This window comes from Schistocerca nitens, chromosome 2, assembly GCF_023898315.1.
Source record: "Schistocerca nitens isolate TAMUIC-IGC-003100 chromosome 2, iqSchNite1.1, whole genome shotgun sequence".
Lineage (NCBI taxonomy): Eukaryota > Metazoa > Arthropoda > Insecta > Orthoptera > Acrididae > Schistocerca > Schistocerca nitens.
Genome location: NC_064615.1, coordinates 632,919,327 through 632,941,604, shown reverse-complemented (window position 1 = coordinate 632,941,604; position 22,278 = coordinate 632,919,327). Strand labels below are relative to the sequence as shown.

Here is a 22,278-nt window from a genome sequence, read left to right as displayed (position 1 = left end):
ACCACTGTCTAACTTTTATTGGCAGAAGGGCATCTCCACCAAAAACACATCATTCTTATGTTGTACAGACATGATTTTGAGTCAACTTTACCACTACGTGCATCAAACTAGTACATTACAACAATATTTAATAAAGGAATATTATAAACATTCTATAACACTCAGACTTTTCACAATACGTATAAATAAAGGTTTGTTAAAAAAAGCTAGCATTCTTGTGGCAGTGCACTCATGTTGAAAGAAAACAAAATGTCGTTAAATATTGTTTAAACATTTATTTTATATCTCCTCAATAAAAGTGTCTTTTGGCACACTTTTCAATGGTGGTGTCAGCTAACATAAGCTGTTGACCACTTTTAAATTACAGTGGTTTTTTATATTAACTGCAGTCACATTGAAACAATGCTATTGCCAAAAATAACAATATATTACTGTGGACGATATGATATTCTGACAAACATTTCCATGATGAAAAACGTTTAAAAACATATTAAATTATGTGATTCTTCAATTTCTCCAGGCGTATTTTATGACGAAATAAATCTCGAGTGAACAGCCTGGTATGAGTGTGCATAGGAGTCATATTAAATTAATAAATAAAATTGATACATACATGTAGGTTTTAGGGACGATGTAGTGGTGCAATACATGAAATGTTTAAAATTTGTTAGGTCTAAGGTTCCTTGTAAAAATATTTCATTACTGTAAAAGATGAACTTCTGCAGTTTTTAAGTTATTGAAAATATTATTGCTTCATTGGAGGCACCTCATTTTTCTGAGATTGCAAATTACTCTAGAACTTTCCATATCTATTAAAACCTGTGGTAAAATTTGAATTTTTTTCTAAACATGAAATTTAAAATGTAACAGCTCATTCATTTCTTCATAAATTAAATAAATTCTAGAGTTTCATACACCTGTAAGTATGGTTTGTATGCTGTGTAAAATTCATCGAAGAATCTCTCTTACTTATGAAGAAAAGTGCAGCCAATAGTAAGTTTTAAAAAATGATGAAATTTCACATGTAAAAAAAATTTATTTTGGTATGTTTTTGGACTTTCACTGCTATGAGTGTAAATCCTGAATCTTTCCTGGTCATGCTGCAAAGTTTTATGAATTTATTTGTAAAAGTATAGACAGTGGAAAGTAATAAGTCCTATGGTGCCTCTCCTGCTCCCAGCCAGCCTCTTTGATGTCCTACCCCCTTTAACTCCTAAATATTGGATGTTTTCTTGGTGGTGTCCTCTGCCATTGCAGCTGAGTTGTGCTGAAAACTGATGCCAAGGCCTGAATTCATCATCCTGTATTGGTCCCCATTCTGAACATGGTGCATGTGCAGCCCATCACAGGTGTTGCCCCTAAGATTGAGCTTGTGGTGATGCCCCTAGTAGAACAACAGTGCTAACTATGTATAGTGTTCAGTGACTGTTCTCTAACACTTAGCCCAGCCTATTCTCAAACACTTGGGCTGGGTGCACCAAAAATTTTGTGTTTTAATAAGAAATGATACAGGATTCCATGTTATATTAACAGTAAAATCCTGTCTCTATTAATTGAATTGTCTACTACTCTAATTTGTAAACAATATACTACAAACTAGATTTTCTGGCAGCTATCAGGTTCTTGTTAAATATCTTATTGTATCCCTCATTTAAGCAGTATTTTGCTGCTGCCATTTTTGAGGCTGTTGTAAGCGATGTTCCACACAACTATCCTGAACTATGTGAATCGATTGGCCAATATAAGTTTTCTCTCAGTGACAAGTAAAATTTATGTGCTAGGCTTCTTAAGTCCCAAATCATCCTTCATAGAGGCAAGTAATGCCCTAATGTTGGCAGCTGGGCGAAACACATCCTTAATCTTAAATTTCATTAAAATTCTTTCATTCGTAATGGATATGCCCCCCCCCCCCCCCCCACCCCATGAGAAATAAAGGCCACAGATCTGAGCTCCTCTTCGTGCACTTCTGGGATGGTCCAGGCTCCATTGTCTGAGTAATCTGCTTCTCAAGTATACATTTTCCTTAAACACAGACACCAAGTGTGCAGGTTCCTGTGTTAGACTATCTGTGTCGGAAATAGCATATGGTTTACGTACCAGGATGCCACCATGTTGGTTCAGTGGATCACAATATTTGTATGCAGAAATCGATTGGTGTGTGTTGGTTTACAGTGAACTCTATGTCCCGTTGTACTTCCTTCGGGCCATCAACAAAAGTGTTGTCAGCATACCTCCAGAAACACATTGATGGCAAAACTGAATTCCTCACTGCCCTACCCTCGAAGTCCTCTATGCAAAATTGGCAACTGTGGGTGGTACAGGACTACCCATAACCACTCTGTCATTCTGTTCAAAAATATTGTCATTAATTGAAAAATACACGGATGTTAGTACATGGTGAAAAAAAGCTTCACCTTCTCCTCATTGAGTTTTTCACCAATCAATCCAAAGGGACCTGCGTAAATAGAGGTACCACATAAAAACTCACAAATAAATCCAAATGATTCTACCTCAGAGAATTCAGCTGTCAAACAAAATCCACCAAATTGGAAATATGATGTTCACACTTTTCAAATGTGCAAAGAATTGATGTTAAGCACATTGCCAGGTTGTAACTGTTTGCATCCAAATTATTAAAGTACACCATATGTATTTTGTAAGGATTGTTATGTTTAAATTTTATTGGTGCTTAAGGGAGAGGACACGTCACTATTTTGCTGTTCCCACCTCCCCCCTTTCCCCCTCCCCTTCCCCTTTTTTTGCTAGTGCCTCACTTTTGCTTTTTAGTTCGCTTAGAATTATTGAGTACTGATAAACATTTGAATGTATTGTTTGTTATTACAGCTGTTGTGACCGTTAGTTCTGAACTGGCACATGAGGTGGCAGTACAAATAACACTGAGCCCTCCTGTCTTGGAGCTTCTTGTAAAACATTCACAGGCATCAGAGGAGAAACACAACGTGCGAAGTTGCTTCATACATTATTTATTGTCATTCTTTGTGAGTGGATCGGATTTTACTATTCGCCTGCTTCTTGATAGAAAAGGTGAGCATAGGAAAATAAGAATTAGCTAATTTACTTGTGTGTGTGTTGGAGGGGGGGGGGGGGGGGGAAGCCATGTATGTGCTGCTCCTTGCAAGCACATATATATTATTTTGTTTTTTTGAATTGTATGAATGCATGGTGTCTGTTCTTTCAGACGTGTCCAAAAGAACATACTCCATACAGAATCTGCAGCTGTTATACATTATATGTAATTTCACATACATTGTTTTGTTTGATATGTCATATTTAATAACTTTCTTTTATAATATGGTTTCCTAATCATAAAGGTAAGTGTGTTGTCACCACCTTTTGAAACACATTTGTATGAGAATTATTTTGTTTAGAGAAAGGTGGAGAGCTCATTGTTAATCAATAATAAATTACAGTAGCACAGTATAAGACTAGGAGTATGGTATTTGCAAAAGAGATGATGGATTGTTTATTTACCACACACACAGATGTAGAAAGTTCATGATATCTGCAAAAGAAGAGTGTTAAAATAAGAATGCTTGTTATTTATACTAGTTCCAGACTCACCAATCACCTTTATCAAAATCCCCACACTAATTTCGGATCTTCTTGATTCTTGAGAAACTAAACAGAAAATCCTATGTGCTATTTATTTTTTTGTGTATTACATGCTGCATTTTTATTATTTTGGTTTCCACAATGTACCGGTATTATGTATATTTTTTGTGTAATGATTTTTCAGGAATATGAACTGTGATTTTTCTTCGTTAGTAGCATAATAAAATGTATCCTGTTTGTTGCAGGATATATAAACAGCATAATTCCTGGCCTTCTGTATGATAGTGCTGACTTGGTAGTTCTGGTATTAGCTACATTACGGTCTAAAGTGCTAGAAAACCCATCAGTCTCAAAGACCAATAAATTGCGAACATTTAGTGTTCCTATAATTCGGTCTCTTATAGGCTTGTATGAATGGAAAGGTCCTCAGAAATGGAAAGGAGATGCTGATAGTCTGATACAACAGGTATGCTGTGAGCTAGTCATAAATGTTCTATTCACACTATGAACCACTCTAATACTTATTTTATAATTCAATGAAACAGGTTGAGGTATTTTTGTTTAATCTGACAATCATTTTGTAAAAGAAAGAAGAGTGAATTTCTAACACAAGCAGTCAGTCGAAGTTTGCTGACATGCATTTTCCCTTGTAATTGAAATCATATTTATTAACTGTGTTATCCATTTAATCTGTATAGTACAAATAACTGGAAATTATGGTATTGAATGAATACCACAAAGCTTTAAGTATGACGCTCTCAGTCCTTTGTCATCACTCGAAAACTTCAAGTCTGTTAGTTCCTTGGAGACCTAAGGTGAGTCAGTTCTCAAGCTATCTGCTTGAAATAATTCTCATATAAGCCATTCATAAGAATTTGACATGAATCCCTGTCTTTGGTACCAGGTTTAACTACATAACTGTAGCATTGTTTAGCTGGCAAATTGATGGCTACCCCTCTTACAGTGGCATGTTCAGGATGGTTCAAATATTCTCAAAAGCTTTCTTGGAAGCACTGTGCCTCTACTATGACTTCTGAAACTTGGGGTATGGTCCCCTGAGGATGGATGCATATAGAATGTCAGTTAGTAAGCACCATGATTAGTTCAACTGTATTCCTTTCTACTCCATTTCTAACTAAGACTTTTGACTTTCATATCGAATTTAAAATTTCAAAGTTGTGATTCGGTTATCTTGTGAATCATGAACTTTAAACCAACTCACTACTTTCCATTGTTATTTGTCTACCATTATCACTTATCGTTTGACACCTCTCCCTACGAAGAGGAACTGAAATGTTCACATTTGACTTTCTGACTTTGTTTACTTGTTTTCTGAAAGTACTACATTTGTTAGTATTACTTTCTCTCCCCCCCCCCCCTCCCTCCTCTCTCTCTCTTCTGTCTGTGTTTGTGTGTATGGGGGGGGGGGGGGGGCACGCATGTGACCATGTGCAATCACTTAAACACTTGCATGGGGGTGCACTCTTTAATAGGTTACACTAATGCTTTGTATGCTGTTTACGTGCCAAGTGCATTATTGTTCCCCAGAATTCTCCATACAAATTCAAATCCTTCATTTGCCTTCCCTAACACAGTATTTTTCTCATCAAGCATTACACAATAATTATGCAGTGCGTCTACAGCAGTCAAAGGGTAAATCTATTTAATTTCATATGTGTAATCCTAAAATTTGTCTTTCCTGTGAGCTTGTGTTTCCTCATAAAAAAGTAACCAGTAACCTTAAAGATTATAAATAGTTAAAAATCATGATAAATTTAAACAATGGAAAATCCAGGTGGAATGATGATTGCTGCTCACCATAAGGAAGAGACGTTGAGTCGCAGACACACAGTAAAAAGACTGCCACATATGTTGAGCTTTTGGCCGAAAGGCCTTTTCCTGCAGTAGGCAACACATGCACATTCAGACAATCGCAACTTGTTGGCTAGAGACAGTGGTCGTGTTTGTGTGTGAATTGCACTTGTTTGAAAGTGCATAGTTATCTACTTCAGTAAAAGGCCTTTTGGCCAAAAGCTCAACATATATGACAGACTTTTTATTGTGTCTGTCTGCGACTCAACATTTCCTCTGTATGGCGTGTAGTAATCTTCCATTTTCATAGTAGTGTCATAAAATGATGATAAAATTTTTTAGATGGAAGACGTTGTACAAAAGGTATATGCTGAGGCAATCCATGAGCTACAATGATGTGGCCACTAATGGTTTCAACGATTTTGTGTCTGCAAAACAAAAATACTGCAATAACCACTGCCACCACCAAGCTCTTGTCATCTGCTAGCATATCCTTTTGTGCAACAGTCCAAGTCTGGCAAATTAGAAAGCCCTTTAGGGTATTTAGAGGGAAAGTCACTGCTGTTTTAGTTGCCCCCCCCCCCCCCCCACACACACACACAATTTACCGAAGGCAAATACAGAGCATAACGAGATATACATATTACCCAACATCCTTGATACAACTCGCAGAAATTGTGTTTTATAATGCAATATTATTAAAAGGATAGATTACTATTCACCATATAGCAGAGATGCTGAGTCGCAGATAGGCACAACAAAAAGACTGTCGAACAAGTAAGGTTTCGACCCAAAAGGCCTTCATCAGAATTAGATAAAACACATGTGCACTCGCGCGCGCACACACACACACTCGTGCACACACACACTCGCGCGCGCGCGCCCACACACACACACACACACACACACACACACACACACACACACACACACACACACACACAGGCCTACAGTCTCTCTGGCTGCCAAGGCCAGAGACTGTGAGCATGTCTGTGTGAGTTGTATTTGTGTGTGTGTGTGTGTGTGGTCTAATTCTGATGAAGGCCGTTTTGGCTGTAGGCTTACTTGTTTTACTGTTTTTTGTTGTGCCCATCTGCATTTCAGGATCTCCACTATATGGTGAGCCGTAATCTATCCATTTCATGATATTGCATTATTCCATCCTGGTTTTTCCATTGTTAGAAACTGTGGTATGTTTCATATACCATCCTTGTGAGTTTTTCTTAAATGCTAGTGAACGTTTTCCGTTTTTGTTGTTGTTTGTACAGTTTATCCTTTATGATTTACAGACAGACGAACAGGAAGGCAAATCTGTGGTGTGTGAATCAGTGCACGAGTTCCTGATTGTACTGTGCACTTCTCGAAAGCATGGAATTGCATTCATAGATAGAACCCTAGGTACATCCGGTAATAAACAAAATCCAGTGCTGTATGGTGTTCTACAGGTAGTGCATTTAATTTTTGTTCGTAAAGTATGTAATCTACTGTGATGTATTGTTGCTATTGAAAGACTGACTTTTAGTTTCAATATAGGTACAGAATAACCTTATTCTTTGTTTGTTTAGTTTATAAATTTGATTGTAGCTACAGTATTGTCATTTTATAACTTAAATTGTCTCCTAACATGACCAACCAAATGAAGCAGTGTTGTATTTAACAAATAAGATTCTTGTGTGGGTTGAGAAGGGTTCCAATTCCCCATCTGGTTACTTGGTATAGGTATTATACATGGCTTTCATTTTGATACATTTTGCATGTACTCCTTTTTTGATATGCCTAAATCACATAGCACTGCAATTTAAAGCTGATTGACTAGTAATATTAATAGTTAAAAGAGTGCACCATGGCGTGCGGAGTGGCCGCGCAGTTAGAGGCGCCATGTCACTGACTGCGCGGCCCCTCACTCTGGAGGTTCAAGTCCTCCCTCGGGCGTGGTTGTGTGTATTTTTTTTAGCATAGGTTAGTTTAAGTAGTGTGTAAATCTAGGGACTGATGACCTCTGCAGTTTGCCGGCCGGTGTGGCCGAGCGGTTCTAGGCGCTTCAGTCTGGAACCGAGCGACCGCTACGGTCGCAGGTTCGAATCCTGCCTCGGGCATGGATGTGTGTGATGTCCGTAGGTTAGTTAGGTTTAAGTAGTTCTAAGTCCTAGGGGACTGATGACCTCAGATGTTAAGTCCCATAGTGCTCAGAGCCATTTGAACCTCTGCAGTTTGGTCCCTTAAGAACTCACACACATTTGAACATTTGATTGCACCACATCTCTACACATGCAAAATATATCAACAGGCTATATGACCATAGATTGTTACTTGTGAAAGACATTGTAGGTGGTTTCATAACTACAGAGTACTTTTAACAAACTATCCAAGAGATATCAGTGCTGCATGTACAAAAGATGACTGGCCTGACTTGTATCGTTTTCATCATATCAGCATGAGATGAACCTCAATAGGTGCAATTTTATCTGTATGTAATTGCTAATCACTGAGTAATTTCTTTCTTACAGTCCAATGAAGGAATTAGTGTGACAGCATTAGATTTGCATATAACACACAGTGGTTGCTTGACAGATGTCGACATACAAATTAAGAGACCTGTTTCAAACATTATTTTTCTGGAAATTTGTGGCTTGATATTATCAACAGTTGGTTAATTGCGCCTATTATTTTATCAGATTGTCTTACTGGGCTTGGATGTAGCGACACCCTAAAAAGAAACCATATTGAATGAGTGCATTTGCCTAAAAGACCAGTCATATTTATATATTATGAAAAGGATAGTTGCTACTTACCATATTGTGGAGATGCTGAGTCTCAGATAGGAACAACAAAAGATTGTCAGAAAGTGAGCTTTGGCCAACAAGGCCTACGTTGGAGATAGACAACATACGCACACACACTAATGCAAATGCAACTCACACACACGATGACAGTCTCAGGCTGTTGAGGCCACACTGCAAGCAGCAGCACATGACGGGAAAAGCAAATGGATAGCAGAGATAACGAGGAGGCTGGGGTGGGGAGGGGGAGATACAGGCTGAGTATGGATGAGGAAAGGTAAAGTGCTGGTTCTGGGAGCATACAGGGACAAGGTGGAGAGAGCTAGGTGCAGTCAGGAGGTTAGACAGGGGGAGGGGGGGGGGGGGTTTGCAGGAAAGGAGAGAACTAAAGACTGAGGTTGCATTTGTGGAATGGAGGACTGTGTAGTGCTGCAATGGGAACAGGGCAGGCATTAGAAGGGTAGGGATAATAATTATCGTAGGTTGAGGCCAGAGGGGCTATGGGAACGCAGGATGTATTGCAGGGAGAGTTCCCACCTACGCAATTCAGAAAATCTGGTGTTGATGGGAAGGATCCAGATGGCACAGATGATGAAGCAGTCATTGTAATGAAGAACATCGTGTGGGAGGCCTGCTCAGCATTGGAATGGTCCTGCTGTTTTTTGACCATAGTTTGTAGGTGCTCGTTTTTGTGGACAAATGGCTTGTTGATTGTCACATCCACATAGAATACAGCTCAGTGGTTGCAGCTTAGCTTGTAGACCACATGATTGGTTTCACAGGTAGCCCTGCCTTTGATGGGATATGTGATGCTTGTGACTGGACTTGATTAGGTGGCAGTGGTGGTGGGTGGATGCATGAGACTATTACAGTGAGATGAATCCCCTGAGGCAAGGGGTTGGGAGCAGGAGTTGTGTAGGGATGGACAAGGATATTGTGCAGGTTCGTTGGGTGGTGGAATATTGCTGTAGGAGGGGTAGGAATGATAGTGAGTAGGACATTTTTCATTTTAGGGCTCCGGGGTAGGTAGTCGAAACCCTGGCAGAGAATGTGATTCAGTTGCTCCAGTCCTGGGTGGTACTATGTCTTGAGGAGAATGCTCCTCTGTGGATGGACAGTGGGACTTATGTAGGTGGTGGGTGACTGGAGGGATAAGATATAGGAGATCTGTTTGTGTACAATGTTGTGAGTGTAATTACATTGTGTGAAGGCCTCACTGAGACCCTTGGTATTTTTTGAGAGGGACTGCTCTTCACTACAGAGGCAATGGCCGCAGGTGGCTGGACCGATGACCTCAGCAGTTTTGTCCCATAAGATCTTACCAGTGCCGTGGGTGGCTAGGCTGTATAGAAGGGACTTGTATACAATGGGTGACAGCTGCTGAAGTGGACGTACTCCTGGTGGTTGGTAGGTTTGATATGGATGGAGGTACTGACGTAACCATCTTTGAGGTGGGGGTCAACATCAAGGAGGATTGCTTTTTGGGTTGAGTAAGGCCAGTTGAAGTAAATGGGGCAGAAGGTGTCCAGGTTCTAGAGAAATGTGGATAGGACACAGGCAGCCACCTGTGGCCGTCGCATCTGTAGTGATCAGTCCCTCTTGAAATGTACCAACAGTCTCAATGAAGTGTTCGCAGTCTGTAATTGCCCTCCCAACCTTATACAAAAACAAATCTTGTGTGCCTTGTATCTCCAGTCATCCACTACCTACCAAAGTCCCTCTGTCTGACCACAGAGGGAGCATTCCCCTTGTGACACAGTACTACCCAGGACTGGAGCAACTGAATCACATTCTTTGCAAAGGTTTCAACCACCTCTTGCTGTGCCCTGAAATTAGGTATATCCTACCCACTATCCTTCTCACCCACAGGCACTGTCTCCATGGGGCCTGAGGCGGCTCGAGCCTCTTCAAAAATTCATTTGGGGGTGGTGGAGCTTTATGCTCTCTAAAATTACAAAATTATGTTGGAATTTTTTATTTTTCATGTTTGACGATAGTTGCCTTTTAAATACATTAAGTAATGAGTTAAAACAAATAATTACTATGGTAGTAAGCAGGTTAACAGAAAACGAGTGGTGTGAATCATGATAGTGTTACGGTGCTGTGGGCAGACTTAGAATGTGTCCCGGTGCAGGAACCTTCGGGTAAAGTCTGGCACTGGCAGGCCAATGTTGCGGGCACGGCAACATCAAAAGGACTGGAGCAGAAGCACCTGGAACCCTCCACCTTGCGTCGCCTGACACTTCGAAACACTATGACGCCATGGCTATATAAAGCCCACCCTGCTGTCGCAGTCATTCATTGAGGATAGTTTCGTTCAGTGAATGCTGCAGACGTGTTTAGTGTTCCGACTTTAGTGTGTAGTGGTCTATTTTATAAGACTACATTTTATTCGTTTACATTAGTATATTGTGAATTAAGTTTTGCAATGGATAAATTTGTTACTGGCCGCTGTGGCCGAGCGGTTCTAGGCGCTTCAGTCCGGAATCGCGCTGCTGCTATGGTCGCAGGTTTGAATCCTGCCTCGGTCATGGATGTGTGTGATGTCCTTAGGTTATTTAGGTTTAAGTAGTTCTAAGACTAGGGGAATGATGACCTCAAATGTTAAGTCCCATAGTGCTTAGAGCCATTTGAACCATTTGATAAATTTGTTACTAAAAAGGCACGCTTGGAAGTTGATGATACTGTAAGCCAACCTCCAACAATTATTGTGTCATCAGTTACTTCATCATCATCAGGCGAGAACTGTTCACAGCCCAAACCTGGACAATATTTTCTTCAAAAAAAGATGATGCATTTACTTCTGTAGGGTTTTATAACTGGAAAAAGTCTTTGGAAAAATTCCGTCTTCATGAAAATACGTTTACGCACAAAGAAGGTGTTCTGAAACTAAATTCTATCACTAATTGAAGCGTGGCCTCCCAATTGAATGAACAGTTAGATAGTGATATGAAGAAAGGCCATTTAGCTCTTGAGAAAATTTTTACTGCTGTGCGATTTCTATGCCAACAAGCACTAGCAATTAGAGGGCACGAAGATGTAAACTCAATTTTTTTTCAATTTTTGGAACTCCAAAAGAATGACACTCCTGAGTTTAAAAATTGGTTAGAAGATTCAGAGTATAAGTGGATGTCCCACGACATTCAGAATGAGATCATTGAACCACTAGGAAAGTCTGTGTTGAGAAAGGTATTGGTTTCCATCATGAAGACTGAACATTTTTCTATTATGGTTGACGAAACAAGTGATTCTTCGATTCGCGAACAAGTGTCATTTTGTATTTGTACTGTTGATGATTCCTTAATCATAAACGAAGACTTTATTGAGACCCCCAACACTGAATCACAAACTCTGTTTAGTATTTTAAAAGACGTTTTTGCTCATCTTGATTTGTCAATGGATAACTTGAGAGGACAGTGCTATGATGGTGCCTCGAATAAGAGAGGTAAGTTCAAAGGACTATAAAAGTTAGTTTTTTTTTATGTACAACCAAAGGCACAATATGTGCACTGCACTGCTCACAGTTTAGACTTGCCACTTTTAGACAGTCTCCGCCATCTTACTTCTGTGAGGGATATTATGGCTTTACCCAAGGACTTAATAAACACCGTAAGGGAATCCAACAAAAGGATGGGACTTTTTTTAAGTGGTGCTGATCTGGAAAAGAAATATGAGGGCTTGATTTGTATATTGAATGGAAGGTGTGATAGTTTTGAACACTTTTGGGAATTTTAAAGGAAAACCTTCACAAGTTGATGATGCTTCGCTTCCTCGGAATCGAAGTATACCAAAGAAGTCTGAAAACAATGAAGCCAGCTCATCATTCACTTTCAAAACCCCAAAGGAATACTGCAAAGCTATTTACATTGAAGGTTGTGAAATGGTGCAGTCTTGCATTACTGAGTGGTTTGTTTCAACTGGACTCACACAGGTCATTGCAGCTGAACAAGAGTGCTTGTTTTTAGTAAACAGAGGTGAAACAAATTTGGAAAAATCAACTGAGTTCTTGTGAAAAGACCTAGACTTTGAGAGACTGCGCTTACACTTGAATATGTTAGCCGATATCACTAATAAAAGAAACTAGTCTTAAAAAAAACATGCGCGATGTAAGAAAGTACATTACACAAGAGCCTGCAGTTGGAGAAATGTTATGTGAAGTAGTGAAGTGCATTAAGCTTCTCCAAGTAGTTCCAATCATGGCAGCAACAGCAGAATGCTCATTTAGCACCCTTAGACGTCTGAAGTCATATCTCTGATCAATAATGGGACAGAAGCGATTGAACAACTCGTTTGTTCTTCATGCCCACTGAGATGTATTGGATGAATTGGATACCCGACCACTAAGCGACGACTTCATATTCAGTTATCCAGTCAGACAGTCGACATTTGCACCTTTCTAAAGACACTCTAGCCCTAATAATGGCATTTAGAGCAATGTTAAAAAACATTATAAAATAGAAAATTAAATACATACATAATGTTAAATTTTCAGTTTCGAAATATTAGTACTAGTTTAGTACTGTATTGGGCAACGGCCTTGCCGCAGTGGATACACGTGTTCCCGTGAGATCACCGAAGTTAAGCGCTGTCGGGCATGGTCAGCACTTGGATGGGTGACCATCCGGGAGCACTCAGCCTCGTGATGCCAATTGAGGAGCTACTCAACCGAATAGTAGTGGCTTTGGTCAAGAATACCATCTTACGACCGGGAGAGCAGTGTGCTGACCCCACGCCCCTCCTATCTGCATCCTCCACCGAGGATGACACGGCGGTCGGATGGTCCCGGTAGGCCACTTGTGGCCTGAAGACAGAGTGCTTGTTTTTAGTACTGTATTACTATATTACTATAGTACTATATTAGTTAATTTCAAATACTTAAATATTTTTAGGGTGTAAGACCCAATTAAAACCCGCTATTTACATGCTTTTTGACTGAAAATATTAGGCATACTGTACTAACTTTTTAACTGTATTAAAGCATTAACTTCGAGATACTGTTTTTATTTAATGAACCCTTAACCTTATTCAAAGTATCAGCACTTTGTATATATCAAAACATGTGGTGCATGTTAGAAATCTTCTCTGTGACAAATCTAAAGTGTTCAGTGAGAAAAAATTTATGTGTGCAATGATAAGAATGCAGTGGGAATGTATTCACATCTGTTGGACAAATGCAATGAAAACAAACACTGCATACCGACATTTCATGACAATTAATCTGTGAAAAAATGCACCACATGTTGTAATGAAAGAATGTAAAGCATCTGAAGATGAATCATAACAATCCGAAACCGGTAACAGTACCCTTTGAATAAAGGAACTGAAAATAAGTTTGTGGCTGGTTGCTGTCTCAACACCAACATTTGTCTTCAAATAACAGCCACAGTCTCCAATCACGTCATCATATGACAAAACTGCATTACTCAAAGTAAGCTTAAATTAGCTATTTCATTTATGAATCAAAGTGTGACAGCAATATTTTAAGTTTTATTCTTTTAATGATAGTTTAGAATTTATTTAAATGTAATTTCAGTCTCTTCAGAGCTATATATTCGCTGCTCTATAATATTCTATAAGCATGATTATTACTGTAAATTAAATTAGCTTTTTTACGAAAATACCGTGTGTGTGTATGTTTTTTCAAAGCCAAAAAATGTGTCAGGCTTGTTGAGTTTCCCGGAGTGTTGATTTATGGAGAGTCCAGTTTTTGGGGTTTTAATGTTGATCATATGACTCTAAAATGCTTAAAAGAACTTTAAAACTCATCTAAAATGTAGAAGATTACCCAGGGCAAGACCCCCAGTATGCCCCCCCCCCCTCCAATATTTTTTATAAGTGGTCGCCCCTGTTCTCACCTGTCCCACAGCAGTATTCCACCGCCCATTGAACCTACACAGTATCCTCTCCCATCCCTACGCAACTCCTGCTCCCAATCCCTTGCCTCATGGCTCATCTTCCTGTGATAGACTTAGATGTGAGACCTATCCCATACATCCTCCTGCCATCACCTACTCCAGTACAGTCACAAGCATCACCTATTCCATCAAAGGCAGGGCTACCTGTGAAACAAGTCATATGATCTACAAGCTAAGCTGCAACCACTGTGCTGGCCAAGAACAACGTGGACCACCTCATTGCTGCGCATGCCACCCAACATGAAGGTCTTCATTTCAGTGACTGCTTCATTGCCTGTTCCCTCTGGATCCTTCCCACCAACACCAGATTTTCTGAATTGTGCAGGTGGAAACTCTCCCTGCGGATATATCCTACATACCCATAACCCTCCTGGCCTCAACCTTCTTTAGTCATTGTCCCTACCCTTTTAACTCCTGCCCTGTTCCCATTCCAGCACTACACAGCCCTCTATTCCATCAACGCACTCACAGTCTTGTTACTTGTCTCCTTTTCTGCTAACACCCCTTCCCCCTTCCCCTGCCCACCATCTGACCTCCTGACTACACCTAGCAGTCCTACACTCTTTCCAACTCGTCCCTGTATGCTCCCACTAGCAGCACTTTACCACCCCCATTCCTACCCTGCTATCCTTGTCCCTCCCCACCCCAGCTTCCTCCTCACCCTCACCACCCTTTTGCTTCTCCCATCATGTGCTGCTGCTTGCAGTATGGCTTCAGCAGCCAAAGACTGCAGTCGTGTGTGTGTGTGTGTGTGTGTGTGTGTGTGTTTGTTGTTTATCTATGACGTAGGCTTTGTTGGGCAAAAGCTCATTTTCAGACAGTCTTTTTGTTGTGCCTATCTGAGACTCAGCATATCTGCTATATAGTGAGTTGCAGCTATCCTTTTTATAATATTGTTACATTTTGTCCTGGATTTTCCACTGTTGAATTGTGCTTCATGGTTTTTCTTCCATTCTGTAACCCAGTAATGTTATCCTTCATTACTATTTTGTAATGCATTACTATTCTGAGTATCCATTCTTCTTTCTCTTCTTTCTTGTGTTTCTCTTGTCGCCTCACAGGCTTATACTACACGCTCTATTTATGAGACACACTGTATGAACCATCTCGGCCACGCACAACAGAAGCTACAAGACCACGATGATTGTTGATGCAGCATCTTATGTCCCACATTACTCCTGCTGGTATCATTAATCCGATACCTTCAAATTGATTTCCCTTATCTACCTGTGCCACATGAACTTGTATCTCATCCTACCAACCCCTCCCCACCCCCACCCCCACTCCTTCTTTCTGTGCCAGTTAGCACATACTAACTTCACCTAATCAGGTCATACTTGCTGTCCCCCTTCTTCACACTTATCCATCCATAACCCTCATTCCACTCTTTTATTTAATTTTTCATTAATCTCATTGTGTCTTCATGCCAATTTCAGTTGGTGTTTGCCTTCACTATAGGCCTACTCCCTCATATTTCTGTTTGTTTCTCCCTACTTCATCCATTTCATCCTTTTTGTGATGTTTGCCACGTGTTTGGGTGTATTTCTGCGAATTTGATTTGGTTGTATTTCTATGTTATTGACATATTTTTATGCCTTTTTATCCTCCACTGTAGGTCCTCGCTCCTTCCATCTGCATCAATAAAGAAAAGTTTCCTTATCCCTAGCCAGAACCTAGTCCCACATACTGTTCCTGCATTGTTGCTTGGCTCATGAAATCCCCTCAAGTGGCCTTACCACCAAATTACCCATCTCCAGCTGCCACCCTTCCTTGCACAGTGATATCCATGTGTTCAGATTCTGTTAGTCCTTAACCCTCAACAACATAGTCCTGCAAAGCCATATCAGTCAGGCTCAAATCACCTTTCAGTATCTCCTCTCCATCCATAAAATTCTCCTGCTATGCAATACCAAATTCCTGGATCCCATATCACACACTGAAATCCTTGCCCTCCATGAACTAGAGCAACATGCACAACACCACCTCAAAAAACTCCTCAGCCTGTTCACTTCCTACTCCCATCTTGGACTACCACAATCCACCACCTCTGCAACAACCTCCAAACCTCCCCCACATCCCATCATGGCTTGCAAACCCTGCCTCACAGACCTTCTATATTTACTTCACCCTCAAAAACTCCCTCCCACCACCATAGAGAATCCAGAACCTAAACAGATCTGAAACACAGCCATGAACCTTTCCTCCAAAAGGCTTAGCCTTGCAGAAATATCAGCCTTTTCCAAAAACCTCATCTTTTGCACCACTCCCAAATTCAGTCATGCAGGACTTGTGAAAGACCTTCTCTCCTCCTGCCAGTCCTTAGAGTGGAAACACTTTTTTGCCACCAACCCTACCAATCAGACTTGGCCAAAGACCAATTTTGAACTCTGCCTGCCTCAGTTAACTCCTCCATCCAACCATGACCCATCCTCGCTGCCCTCAAATCACCCCTTGCTAACTTTCCAGAACTTCTTAACCTTGAACATTGCCTCGCCATCGTTCCCAAAATCCCTCAACATGCAAACTAACCTTACATCTGCAAAAAGAATTGCAATCCACTACCTAAAAACTGATCCTGACCGTATAATCATACCTACTGACAAAGGCCCCACTGCTACCATTTTGAACCGCAAGGATTACTGCCAGCTGTCAGATTCATCCACATATGAACCCTGACACAGTGACCCCATTCCAGACATCCAGCAGAATCCTCAGTCTCTTCTCAAATCCTTAGGCCCATCCCAGAACCTCTTCCCAGAGTCCATTTCTCTCCTCACCTGTACCATTCCCTGCACTCCTACCTTCTACATGCTTCTTGAAGCCCATAAAGCAAACCACCCAGGAAGCCCCATTGTGACCGGTGACTCTGCCCCAACTGAGAGAATCTCATCTCTCATAGACCAATACCTGCAGCCTATTACCTGCAATTTCCTTCCTAGTTGCCATGACCAACTATATCCTCACTTACAATTACTTCTCCTTCGAGGACATTACCTTCAAACAAATCCGGGGAATGGCTATGGACACTCACATGGCAACAACCTGTGCCAACTTGTTCATGGGCCATATAGAGGAATCCTACTTAAACATCCAGAATCCCAAACCCTTCACTTGGTTCATTATCTGCATTGAGGGTGAGGACAAGCTATCCACATTTCTCCAGAACCTCAACACCTTCTCCCCCATTCGCTTCACTTGGTCCTACTCAACCCAACAAGCTACCTTCCTCGATGTTGACCTCCACCTCAAAGGTGGCTATATCAGTACCTATCACCCATATCAAACCTACAAACCACAAGGAATTCCACACTTTGACAGCTGCCACCCATTCAATACCAATAAGTCCATTTCATACAGCCTAGTCACCCACGGCCATTGCATCTGTATTGATGAGCAGTTCCTTTCCAAAGATACCAAGGGTCTCACTGAGGGCTTCACAGCCCTTAATTATCCTCCCAACCTTGTACAAAAACAGATCTCCCATGCCGTATGTCTCCAGTCTCCCACCAACCCACCATCCGGCCAAAGTGGAGTATTTCCCTTGTGAGTCAGTAACACCCAGGACTGGAACTACTGAATCACATTCTCTGCCAGGGTTTCAACTACCTGTCGCCGTGCCTTGAAATGAGGAATGTCATGCCTACTATCCTTTCCACTCCTCCCACAGTGGTATTCCGTCACCCATCAAACCTACACAGTATCCTCGTCCACCCTACACAACTCTTGCTCCCAACCTCTTGCTGCATGACTCATATCCCTTTAATAGAACTACATCCTCCCACCACCAACTGCTCCAATCCAGTCATAAGCATCAACTATTCCATGAAAGGCAGGGCTACCTGCAAAATGAGTCATATGATATACAAGCTAAGCTGCATCCACTGTGCTGCGTTCTATGTGGGCACAGCAACCAATAAGCTGTCTTTCCACATGAATGGCCATCGACACTGTGGCCAAGAAACAGCTTGACCACCCCATTACTGGGCCCACTATCCAACATGACATTCTTCATTTCAATGACTGCTTCACAGCCTCTGCCATCTGGATCCTTCCCACTAACACCATATTTTCTTAATTGTGCAGATGGGAACTCTCCCTGCAATATATCCTATTTCCTGTAACCTCCTAGCCTCAACCTTCCTTAGTCATTGTCCCTACCCTTGTAGACCCTCCCCTGTTTCCATTCCAGCACCACACAGCCTTCTATTCCACCATCAAACCCACAGTCTTTTTACTTCCCTCTTTTTCTGCTAACCCTACCCTCCGTCCAACCTCTTGACTGCACCTAGCTGCCATAACTCTCTTCACCTCATTCCTGTATGCTCCCAGAAGCAGCACTTTACCATTCTCCACCCATACTCTGCTGTACCCGCCCCCCCCCCCCCTCCCCACGCCAGCCTCCTCCTTATCTCCGCTATCCACTTGCTTCTCCCATCATGTGTTGCTGCTTGCAGTGTGGCCTCAACAGCCTGAGACTGCCATCGTGTGTGTGAGTTGCATTTGCGTGAGTGTATGTGCATATGTTGTCTATCTCCATGTAGGCCTTGTTGGCCGAAAGCTCGCTTTCTGACAGTCTTTTTGTTGTGCCTATCTGCGACTAAGCATCTCTGCTATATGGTGAGTTGCAACTATCCTCTTCATAATATTGTTACATTTCATCCTGGATTTTCCATTGTTGAGTCATATTTTTACAGTGTATCTGTGTTTGCTACATGTCGTACAAATCTAATATTTTCTGACTTCATAGATCACCGAATTTTCTGGGTGTATGGTATGTAGATTAAAGGCAAAGTCTACAGGGAAATAGTAAACAAAAGGCACAAATTTTGTCCAACATTACAGCCAGAGGGAACCAGTTTTGTGGAAAGAACTGGAAAGTGTGTTAGTCATTGTTGGGATATTTCAAACATTAAATTAAGTTTGTAAATCATTCTTATTGTTTGCAATAAATAATTGTTTCAATAAATTACTCTCATGTTGCTGATCATTTTTATGTCAATTCTTTATGCATAACGTGCAAACCCTCTGATAATTGGTCATGTATAACCTATATGAACCGTAACTCAAAATTGTACTTACTTTGATCACCAAATATATGTTCCATTCCTCATGAAACCGTTTGTTTAAATTAACACTTCTTATCTTGACAGGAACTTGAAATGGAAAAAGCTGTAAATATGTGATGAATAAAATCTGAAAATTTCTTCATAGGAAGTTAAAGTAAATGACTTTTATGAGAGAAGAGCAATAATGATCAAGGATTATAATTAATAATGAAATAATACAATGAGTAAAAAGTATGAGTACACCCATAATGTTGATGGAAAAAACATATGTAGAACAATTACCAAACAATAAGGAAATAAAACATATAATGTGAGATTAATGGAATTCTAACAGTGGAAAATCCATGTTGGAATAATGGCAGTATTATGAAAAGGATATATTCCTACTTACCATATAGAACAGATGTTGAGTTGCAGACAGCACAACAAAAGAGTGCTATACATTTGAGCTTTTGGCCAACAGACCTTCTTCTAAAGTTGGAAACACATACAAATTTACACAAGCGCAATTCACTCATACTTGTTCACTGTCTCTGGCAGTATGGCCTCAGCAGCCATAATACAACAGTCATGTGTGTGCAAGTTGTGCTTGTGGGAATGTATGTGGGTTTTCTATTTTAGAATAAGGCCTTTTGGCCAAAAGCTCAAATGTATAGCAGTCTTTTTGTTGCACCTGTCTATAACTCAGTGTCTCCTCATTGGTGAGTAGCAATCTATCCTTTTCACAAGTTTAATTAAATCCAATAAGACAGTACCAGTCCTCATGCTTACATATGGGACTGTAAATTAAATCCTTACAAGGAACAAAGTAGTAGAAATGAGACTACATACAGTAATGAAAAACTGTATGAAGACAGACAACAGACAGGATTAAATGAAAAAATAAGAGAACTATAAACATAAAGCATTTGAAGTGGTATGAGCATACAGGGAAAAAATTAATAATGGACCATTACCCATAAAATCTGAAGAGTATAAATGTTAATGCAGAAGATAAGGGATATACCATGCACTAGATGTTTACTGTCACAAATTTTAGAGGTTAAAGTTGAAGATGAAGAAGAAAATAAAAAAAGAAGAACAAGAACAGGAAGAAGAAATTTTGTTTTACTGTGGTAATCGAAAATAGTGGGCAGAATATGACAGTTTTATGAGGACAGATCAAGAATGAGAAACAGACTTATAAAAATAGATATTGTTACTAAACTATTGAATTTATATTGTTCATCAGAATGTGTGTGCACCCCTACCCCCCTTCCCACACTCACACACACCCTCTGTACAATGGCAAGTTGTCTGTCTTCGTATCAAGTGTCACTTCATGTCATATTTGCACAAAAGTACTTCAGTAAACGTAAATATTTTTAAAAAATGAAAGGCATTTACTGCTATTCTAAAAGAAAGATATTCTTAGTAGTAGGCAGCCACATATACACTCCTGGAAATGGAAAAAAGAACACATTGACACCGGTGTGTCAGACCCACCATACTTGCTCCGGACACTGCGAGAGGGCTGTACAAGCAATGATCACACGCACGGCACAGCGGTCACACCAGGAACCGCGGTGTTGGCCGTCGAATGGCGCTAGCTGAGCAGCATTTGTGCACCGCCGCCGTCAGTGTCAGCCAGTTTGCCGTGGCATACGGAGCTCCATCGCAGTCTTTAACACTGGTAGCATGCCGCGACAGTGTGGACGTGAACCGTATGTGCAGTTGACGGACTTTGAGCGAGGGCGTATAGTGGGCATGCGGGAGGCCGGGTGGACGTACCGCCGAATTGCTCAACACGTGGGGCGTGAGGTCTCCACAGTACATCGATGTTGTCGCCAGTGGTCGGCGGAAGGTGCACGTGCCCGTCGACCTGGGACCGGACCGCAGCGACGCACGGATGCACGCCAAGACCGTAGGATCCTACGCAGTGCCGTAGGGGACCGCACCGCCACTTCCCAGCAAATTAGGGACACTGTTGCTCCTGGGGTATCGGCGAGGACCATTCGCAACCGTCTCCATGAAGCTGGGCTACGGTCCCGCACACCGTTAGGCCGTCTTCCGCTCACGCCCCAACATCGTGCAGCCCGCCTCCAGTGGTGTCGCGACAGGCGTGAATGGAGGGACGAATGGAGACGTGTCGTCTTCAGCGATGAGAGTCGCTTCTGCCTTGGTGCCAATGATGGTCGTATGCGTGTTTGGCGCCGTGCAGGTGAGCGCCACAATCAGGACTGCATACGACCGAGGCACACAGGGCCAACACCCGGCATCATGGTGTGGGGAGCGATCTCCTACACTGGCCGTACACCACTGGTGATCGTCGAGGGGACACGGAATAGTGCACGGTACATCCAAACCGTCATCAAACCCATCGTTCTACCATTCCTAGACCGGCAAGGGAACTTGCTGTTCCAACAGGACAATGCACGTCCGCATGTATCCCGTGCCACCCAACGTGCTCTAGAAGGTGTAAGTCAACTACCCTGGCCAGCAAGATCTCCGGATCTGTCCCCCATTGAGCATGTTTGGGACTGGATGAAGCGTCGTCTCACGCGGTCTGCACGTCCAGCACGAACGCTGGTCCAACTGAGGCGCCAGGTGGAAATGGCATGGCAAGCCGTTCCACAGGACTACATCCAGCATCTCTACGACCGTCTCCATGGGAGAATAGCAGCCTGCATTGCCGCGAAAGGTGGATATACACTGTACTAGTGCCGACATTGTGCATGCTCTGTTGCCTGTGTCTATGTGCCTGTGGTTCTGTCAGTGTGATCATGTGATGTATCTGACCCCAGGAATGTGTCAATAAAGTTTCCCCTTCCTGGGACAATGAATTCACGGTGTTCTTATTTCAATTTCCAGGAGTGTATGTTGTTGGAGTAACACTAGTAACTGTACAACATTCAAAACAGTGCACTGTGGGTTCTATTGTGCATCTCAGGTTTGCTGAACTGAGGGGCAACATTTCACTTCAAAGAGAAAGAGATCTCATAAAGAATAGAGCAAAAAAGATTCTTGGAATTTGAGATTGTTTCTGTTTCTGGAAGCACGAAACTGATCGTATGTGCCAGCGACATGTATGTCATTATTAAATAACTGCACTGTTTTACATTAGTTATAATCTTTCTTCTTGGTAGATTTTAT

General features: G+C 41.5%; 1 protein-coding gene across 1 annotated transcript in view; it reads left to right on the top strand.

The window, feature by feature from the left end:
- Positions 1-22,278, top strand: part of LOC126236746 (nucleolar pre-ribosomal-associated protein 1) — a 171,466-nt gene that overhangs the window by 49,215 nt on the left and 99,973 nt on the right. Inside the window, exons 4-6 of the mRNA XM_049946281.1 lie at positions 2,845-3,045; positions 3,819-4,039; positions 6,675-6,830. Of these exons, the coding sequence (XP_049802238.1) occupies positions 2,845-3,045; positions 3,819-4,039; positions 6,675-6,830 (578 nt within the window). The remainder of the gene's footprint in view (positions 1-2,844; positions 3,046-3,818; positions 4,040-6,674; positions 6,831-22,278) is intronic.